General features: G+C 44.8%; 1 protein-coding gene across 1 annotated transcript; it reads left to right on the top strand.

The window, feature by feature from the left end:
• On the top strand, positions 1,348–8,416 carry LOC109234703 (RNA-directed DNA polymerase homolog). The gene is made up of 2 exons (XM_019400769.1): positions 1,348–1,797; positions 8,231–8,416. The coding sequence occupies exons 1-2, from the start codon at positions 1,348–1,350 to the stop codon at positions 8,414–8,416; spliced, it is 636 nt and encodes a 211-aa protein (XP_019256314.1).

Raw genomic sequence — 9,108 nt, 5'->3', positions numbered from 1 at the left:
GGCCAATGTGGCCCGCCGAGTTGAGATGGTTCTGGCACAGGGGGGTAGCCATAGAGCAGACAAGAGACCCCGTCACTAACATCGTTTTAGTGGTGCCTCATCTGGAGGCAGGGATTCTCATGATAGGGGTCAGCCCTCCAGGCCTTTCCAGTCAGCCCTCCAGGTTTCTCGGGGTGCCCCAGGTGATCGTGGTTACCGTGGGCATTATTCTGATCAGCAGACCCTTAGTGTACCGTCAGCTCCCATCAGCGCACCGCCACTTCAGAGTTTCCGTGGAGGTCATTCAGGTCGCCAGGGCCAGCTACAGCGTTCAGAGGGGTGTTATGAGTGTGGCGAGTATGGTCACATCAGAAGAGCTTGCCCGAGAGTGAGGGGTACTCAGTCGCAGCAGCAGGGTCCCCGTCCTATGATTCAGGCACCGGATGCTCCACAGCCAGCTAGAGGTGGAGGTAGAGGCCATAGAGGTAGAGCTCAGACCGCTAGGGGCGGAGGTCGGCTAGCAGCGGATCGACCTAGGGATTCAGTTCAGGGTGATGGGGCCCAGCCCTGTTGCTATGCACTCCAGGCTAGGCCCGAGGCAGAGGCCTCAGATGCGGTGATTACAGGTACGGTTTTGGTTTTTGATCGAGATGCTTCAGTACTATTTGATCCAGGATCTACGTATTCATATGTTTCATCTTATTTCGCACCATGCTTGGTCATGCCTAGTAATGCCTTGGGTATTCCGGTATATGTGTCTACACCGGTGGGTGACTCTATCGTGGTCGACCGAGTCCATCGTTCGTGTGTTGTAGTGATTGGGGGTCTTGAGACCCGTGTAGACTTGTTGCTCTTAGATATGGTTGACTTTGATATCATTCTGGGTATGGATTAGTTATCACCCTATCACGCTATCTTGGACTGCCATGCCAAGACCGTGACTTTAGCCTTACCGGGTATGACTCGCTTAGAGTAGAGGGGGACTCCAGGTCATTCTACCCGTAGTGTCATATCGTGCGTGAAGGCTCGACGTATGGTCAAGAAGGGGTGTCTGGCCTATTTGGCCTATGTTCGTGATTCCAGTGCTGAGGTCCCTCCCATAGATTCTGTGCCTATTGTCCGGGAGTTTCCCGATGTTTTTCCTTCGGACCTGCCAGGTATGCCGCCCGATAGAGATATCGATTTCTGTATTGATTTGGTTCCAAGCACCCAGCCCATTTCTATCTGCCATATCGTATGGCCCCGCCGGAGCTGAAGGAGTTAAAGGACCAATTGCAGGATCTGTTAGATAAGGGTTTCATTAGACCCAGTGTTTCGCCTTGGGGCGCGCCAGTGTTATTCGTCAAGAAGAAGGATAGTTCGATGCGGATGTGTATAGATTACCGGCAATTGAACAAGGTAACAATTAAGAATAAGTATCCACTGCCGAGGATTGATGATTTGTTCGACCAGCTTCAGGGTGCCAGGGTATTTTCCAAGATTGAGTTGAGATCTGGCTACCACCAGTTGAGGATTAGGGCATCCGATGTCCCTAAGACAGCTTTCCGTACTCGGTACGGGCATTACGAGTTCTTGGTCATGTCGTTTGGGTTGACCAATGCCCCAGCAGCATTTATGGAGTTGATGAACCGAGTATTCAGGCCATATTTGGATAGGTTCGTGATAGTCTTTATTGATGATATTTTGGTGTACTCCCGCAGCCAGGAGGAGCACGAGCAGCACCTTAGAGTGGCTCTTCAGACTCTGAGGGATAGTCAGTTATATGCCAAGTTCTCCAAGTGTGAGTTCTGGCTGAGTTCAGTAGTATTTTTGGGTCACGTTGTATCAGCTGAGGGTATTCAGGTGGATCCGAAGAAGATAGAGGCAGTCAAGAACTGGCCTAGACCAGCATCAGCTACGGCGATTCGGAGTTTCTTGGGGTTAGCAAGCTATTACCGTCGGTTTGTGGTGGGGTTTTCATCTATTGCAGCCCCGATGACCAGGTTGACCCAGAAAGGGGCCCAATTCAGATGGTCGGAGGAGTGTGAGGCGAGTTTTCAGAAGCTCAAGACAGCCCTGACTACGGCACCGGTGTTGGTCTTGCCCACAGGATCTGGGCCTTATACCGTCTATTGTGATGCTTCCTGTATTGGACTTGGTGCAGTATTGATGCAGGATGGCAAGGTTATAGCCTATGCTTCGAGGCAGTTGAAGATTCATGAGAAAAACTATTCAGTGTATGATTTAGAGTTGGCAGCTATTGTCCACGCCTTGAAGATTTGGAGGCATTATTTGTATGGCGTGGCATGTGAGGTGTTCACTGACCACAAGAGTCTTCAGTACTTGTTCAAGCAGAAGGAGTTGAATTTGAGGCAGAGGAGGTGGTTGGAGTTGTTGAAGGATTATGATGTCACTATTTTATATCATCCGGGGAAGGTCAATGTGGTGGCCGATGCGTTGAGTAGGAAGTCAGCCAGTATGGGCAGTCTTGCTTATGTTCCAGTCAGTCAGAGGCCGCTTGCTTTGGACGTTCAGGCTTTAGCCAATCAGTTCGTGAGACTGGATGTTTCTGAACCCAGTCGTGTGTTAGCTTGCACGGTTGCTCGTTCTTCGTTATTGGAGCGTATCCGTGATCGGCAGTTTGATGATCCCCATTTATGTGTCATTAGAGACACGGTGTAGCGAGAAGGTGCCAAGCAGGTTACCTTAGGTGATGATGGTGTTTTGAGATTGCAGGGGCGAGTTTGTGTGCCCAATGTCGATGGGATCCGAGAGTTGATTTTAGAGGAGGCCCATAGCTCCAGGTACTCCCTTCACCCGGGCGCCGCAAAGATGTATCAGGACTTGCAGCAGCATTATTGGTGGCGTAGGATGAAGAAAGATATCGTAGCATATGTGGCTCGTTGTTTGAATTATCAGCAGGTTAAGTACGAGCATCAGAGGCCTGGTGGTTTAAATCAGAGGATTGAGCTTCCCGAGTGGAAATGGGAGCGGATTACTATGGACTTTGTTACTGGACTTCCGTTGACCCGGAGGAAGTTTGATGCGATATGGGTTATTATTGATAGGCTGACCAAGTCAGCGCATTTCATTCCTGTGGCAGTCTCCTATTCTTCTGAGAGGTTCGCTGAGATCTATATTCGGGAGATTGTTCGCCTTCATGGTGTGCCCGTGTCTATCATTTCGGACCGGGGTACGCAGTTTACCTCACGCTTCTGGAGAGCAGTTCAGCGAGAGTTGGGCACAAGGGTAGACTTGAGCACAGCATTTCATCCCCAGACGGACGGTCAGTCCGAGCGGACTATTCAGATTTTGGAGGATATGCTCCGAGCTTGTGTTATTGATTTTGGAGGTTCGTGGGATCAGTTTCTTGCCATTGGCGGAGTTTGCTTACAACAACAGCTACCAGTCGAGCATCCAGATGGCTCCTTACGAGGCTTTATATGGTAGGCGATGTCGGTCTCCGGTGGGATGGTTTGAGCCGGGAGAGGCTCGATTGATAGGTACGGATTTAGTTCAGGAGGCCTTGGATAAGGTCAAGATCATTCAGGAAAGGCTTCGTTCAACTCAGTCTAGGCAGAAGAGTTATGCAGACCGTAAGGTTCGAGATGTAGCTTTCATGGTTGGTGAACGGGTATTGCTCCGAGTGTCGCCTATGAAGGGCGTGATGAGATTTGGGAAGAAGGTCAAGCTTAGCCCTAGGTACATTGGCCCGTTTGAGATTCTTGATCGAGTGGGAGAGGTGGCTTATAGACTTGCGTTGCCGCCCAGCTTATCAGCCGTGCATCCAGTTTTCCATGTATCCATGCTTCGGAGGTATCACGGCGATCCTGCCCACGTGTTAGATTTCAGTTCTGTCCAGTTGGACAAGGACTTATCCTATGAGGAGGAGCCAGTAGCTATTCTGGACCGGCAGATTCGTCAGTTGAGATCCAAGAGTTTTCCTTCTGTTCGTGTTCAGTGGAGAGGTCAGCCTCCTGTGGCATCGACCTGGGAGTCCGAGTTCGATATGCGGAGCCGTTATCCCCATCTTTTCCCCGACTCAGGTACTTCTTTGTATTGTCCGTTCGAGGACGAACGGTTGTTTTAGAGGTGGAGAATGTGACGACCCAAAGGGGTCGTCACCTGTATTCCTACTTCCTTTGTACTTCTGAGGCCGTGAAAACCTCATTTGGGGTTGCCTCGAGTTGTGTGCGCAGTCCGAGCGCATAGCCGGAAAAGTTTAAATATGAATTTGTGAGAAAAATAATAAATTCTGATGTTTTAATTGATTAAGTTTGACTTCGGTCAATATTTTGGGCAAACGGACCCGGACTCGTGATTCGACAGTCCCGGAGGGTCCGTAGGAAAATACGAGACTTAGGGGTGTGCCCGGAATCAAATTTCGAGGTCCCGAGTCCGAGGAATGAATTTTTGTGTAAAATTATTTTCTGATAATAATTAAAGAATTGGAAAGTGTTATTTGTTTAGAAGACTGTGTTGTTGGGCTCGTATTTTGGTTCGGATGCCCGGCACAAGTCTTAAAAATGAGTTAAGCAATGCTGTGAAGTTCGGTTAGATTTGGACGTCATTTGACGTGTTTTGAGCTAGAAGCACTAAATTTGATGTTTCATGGAAATTAGAAGGAAATCCTGGGTCTTGAGGCCTAATTTGATGATTATGATGTTGTTTGGGCGATATGATCGCACGGATGAGTCCGTAGGATATTTTTGAGTTTATATGCATGTTCGGTTTGGAGGCCCGAGGGCTCGGGTGAGTTTTGAGTAGGTCCCGGGAGGTCTTAGGCTAGAAATATTAGATGGTTGCAGGTCCAGGTGTTGCAGGCCCCCAGCGCCCGCGGTCATTTCCGCGCGGTCCGCGCTGGAAGCCGCGCGGCCGCGGTGCGTTCTTGCGCGGTCCGCGTGGCTAGGTTCAGAGGGCCAGTGAAGTCTAGGTCGACCAGCGCGGCCGCGCACCAAATCAGTGCGGTCCGCGCTGGGTAGGTTCAGAGAGTCATTTTTCTTCCCTTCCTCGGCGCGGCCGCGGTGCATTTTTGTGCGGTCCGCGCCAGTCTTCAGTACAGTATATAAATTCGGGATTTTCAGTCATTTTTCACTTTTTCAAAACCTAAAACATAAGAGGCGATTTTCCAAACGATTCCACTTCTTCAAAACGATTGGTAAGTGTTTTCTGACTGATTTTCTTTACTCCTTAACATCCTTAAACATAATTTCAACTTCAAAACAAAGATTTTAATGGGAAAATTGGGAACTTAGGGTAGAACCTAGGTTTTCTAAAATTGGGGGTTTTGGACCTCAATTCGGGGTCCGATTCCAAAATAACTTACATATTTGAGTTCATGAGGGAATGGGTAAACGGGTTTTGGTTCGAACCTCGGGTTTTGACCATGTGGGCCCGGGGACATTTTTGACCTTTTGGGGGTAAATTGATGAAAAAGCTATAATTAGTCATTGGGTTTGATTTGTTTAGCACATATTGATATCATGAAGTCCTTATTGCATAGATTTGGTCGAGTTGGAGCCGAATTAGAGAGGGAAAGCGGTTGTGGAGGATTGTACCGGCTGCAGAATTTGAGGTAAGTGTTTGATTTAACCCTAGCTTGAGGGAATAGGAGTCGAGTCTTGTTTGCTAATTGCGAAATGATCGAGTACGATGTATAGGCATGGTAACGAGTTCCTATATATTGGGGTTTAGCACGACCGTGAGTCCTTATATGTGAGTTGTTTGGATATTGTTATGCCTTCCATGTTATTAATGGCTTCTATACGTGGTAAACACCTTGTGAAAGACATTGTGATTGTAGAACTTCGTGGAGCATTGGCTCGGTCTGATATGCAAATGGCGAGGGTATGTGGAATGAGAAATGCCTTAGAGCTTGACACGAGTGCTAATGAGAGTTAGGATATGGAAATGAAAGAAAAAGAGAAATAACGATTTACTCTTGCATGGTTGTTATTGGTTGTTTGTGTACCCTTGTTGGAATATCCTTCCAATTACTTGTTCACTCCTTTGCCCTTTATTTGTGACTGTTGCTTGGGCAAAGTTGAGAGGTATACATTACGGATCGGGTTGCGCGCCGCAACAATGTTATATGAGGATCGGGTTGCACGCCGCAACAGTGATAATTGTGGATCGGGTTGCACGCCGCAATAGTGATAATTGTGGATCGGGTTGCACGCGCAACAGTGATAATTGTGGATCAGGTTCCACGCCGCAACAGTGATAATTGTGGATCAGGTTGCACGCCGCAATAGTTATTGATGCAAATGTGTTTAGTGTTGGTATTAGTTTCTTGTTCGCTTTAAAATTGTAAATTGCACCTAGATTGATTACTTCGGATTTACTGTTATTCTTGTTATCTCCCCACATCATGTTTCCCCTTCCATACTATTAGTTGCCTTGTACTTCGACTTTCGTTGTATATTTATAATTGCACAGGTTTATGTGGGGTCCAGTCTAGCCTCGTCACTACTTCGCCAGGGTTAGGCTAGGCACTTACCAGCACATGAGGTCGGTTGTGCTGATGCTACACTATGTGCATTTTTGCACAGGTCCAGGTATTGAGTAGCCGCAGCAGCATTAGCACGGAGGCGAACCTTCAGTCCAGAGAGACTCGAGGTAGCTTGCAGGCGTCCGCAGGCCCGGCGTCTCCCTTCTATCTTTACATTTGGCTGTCATCTCATTGTACCCGAGATAAACAGATTGTGTTTCTTTCAGACTTTGTATGTAGTACTCCCTAGATGTTCGTGAGTATGTGACTCCAGTCCCGAAGTAGAGACGTATGTTGGAAATTTCTGTATTTCATTCAGTTATAAAAATTTAAGACTTCCGCTAGTGTTTTTAATTTCGTCGCCTTTATTTAATGCCGTTAATTGTTAAAAAGGAACATGTGTTTAATGAATTTGTTAATTAAGTTGGCTTGCCTAGCTCCCATTAGTAGGCGCCATCACGACCCTCGAGGGTGGAAAATCCGGGTCGTGACAACATAAGTCAACATACGATCAACCTTTTCAACTTAAGCTTCCAAACTTGAGACTAAGTGTCTCAACTCATTCTGAAACATCCCCATAACTAACCCAATTACCCCGGCAAGTCACATAACGAAAATTTAGCATAGAATAAGTAGTAAATGGGGGAACGGGGCTACAACACTCAAAATGACCGGCCGGGTTGTTACAGTAATATTGTAGTGAGGTGTTTAAAATAAAGAGTGTTATTTCTTTCGAAGTTGTAGTAGTCTTTTGACACTACTAAGTTGTAATGTTATGGTGGTAATATTGCTCCACTCGGGTTTACCCCGTTAAAAAAATTGACGTCTTTATTACTCTCTTGTGTTAATACTATTATTTAATTTATCGTGGATATTATTCCTGGACGGGATATTATTTTTCCCAACATAAAATGCCTTGGGTTCTCGAGTCGGTCAATGTTCACCATCACTTATTTAAGATGTTCACTGTCTGATTTGTTCACTGTCTGATTTAAGATTGACTCGAGTGAAACTTGTGCTGCTACTTCACACAGTCTTTAAAAACTAAATCAACTGGCCGTCGATCATAAAAAAGAAAAAGCAAAAAGGAATAACAATAAAATAAAAGAGAAAAGAAAGTGCAATAGCTGAAGCAAGACTATTATGTCATGGAAGAATGTAATTTTCCCTGTATATGGCACATTTGTACAAGTGATTTAAACGACTGATTCGTCTCAAAGATTACAACAATTGTGAAATCACTCTTTTAAGTGTTGATAATTGGATTATAAATTTAATATTTGTATATATTTAATGAGTTTGTTAACATATATACATTTTTTGAGCAAAAGTTATCGAGTTCGGCCAAATCCGTATTGGACTTCTGCCTCCACCCCTGCTGTTCATCTCACCGGAACAACTAATGACACATGTTCCAAACTCACACAATACGATGGAATCTTAGTTAATCCTTAAATTCTTATAAGGCTTGACAGAATATGTAACAGTTCATTCCACTAGTGAATTATTCGTTTTAGGTCTAGGCCCGTATGATTTTAAAACGTATTATTAGGATCTAAGGCCTGTTTACTTATATACCCATCATCTCTCCCGTATTTTATCGACATAGAATTTTCCTAGGAGTCACAAAATACTATTAATTTAAGTTATATATTATTTACACTAATACTATAAATATTATACACTATGGTTGCAATTTAACCAACTACGGCTAATCATAATAACTTAGATTAGCAATAAGGGTTGTGGTGGAGTGGTAAGTACCCCTTCATCCTTAACCAGAGGTCTCGAGTTCGAGCCCCTGGGTATGGCGACGTCTTTGTTAGGGAGCAAGGGTGTGATGGAGGAGTAGAGGTGACTGGAGATGAAGAGGAAACCAGTATGGGTACAGTAGTATCAGGAATAGTGAAGAAGTGGGTTTGTGGTGGTGNTCCCAATGTGGGACTTCCCCTCACGAATCTGCATTAGTTGGACCCCAATATGGGTACCGAATACGGGGTGAGAAATAAAAAAAAATCATAACTTGGATTACTGAATTAGCGAAATAAGAAGAGTTATCTATTGTTGCACGTAAACTTTACCTGTAAAAATTATATACTCCACAAAACAGTGAAGTAGGTGCTCCATGATGAAAGGTACAATATTTCAAGTGCTCATCAAAAGTGGGAAACAATTGATGACATATAATCTTGATCCCCTTTTATTGGTAAACACAGTCATGTAGGAAAAGTTCTGGACCACAACAACCTATTCTTTTGAAAAGTATAAAAGAAAAATGTTGAGTAAGTCATTGTGAAGCAAATTGCTAAAGTGTTTATTCTTAGTGCTTTGATGCCAGGATAGGCATTTTGGTGGTCCAATGACTCATATTTTGGTAATATTGATTCATTTTGTTAGAGAGTTGTAAACTATATGATGATATGCTTGGACATAAAAGGTCTTTTACTAGATATGTTCACCTTTGGGTGAAAAAGAAGAAAACAACTTTCGCCATCAATATGACTCCAACTTACTAGAGAATGTTACATAAATAATTTCACACACACACACACAGTGACATGGGTGCACAAAGTCAAACAGTGATGTTTGAGAACTTGGTACAACATAGTATCAGCTGTTATATAATATAAAAATGTATTTTGTAATGATGCAGCTTAATA

This window comes from Nicotiana attenuata, chromosome 11 (genome assembly GCF_001879085.1).
Source record: "Nicotiana attenuata strain UT chromosome 11, NIATTr2, whole genome shotgun sequence".
Classification (NCBI taxonomy): Eukaryota; Viridiplantae; Streptophyta; class Magnoliopsida; order Solanales; family Solanaceae; genus Nicotiana; species Nicotiana attenuata.
Note: the sequence above shows the minus strand (reverse complement) of the source record. Positions and strands in the feature narration are given on the sequence as shown.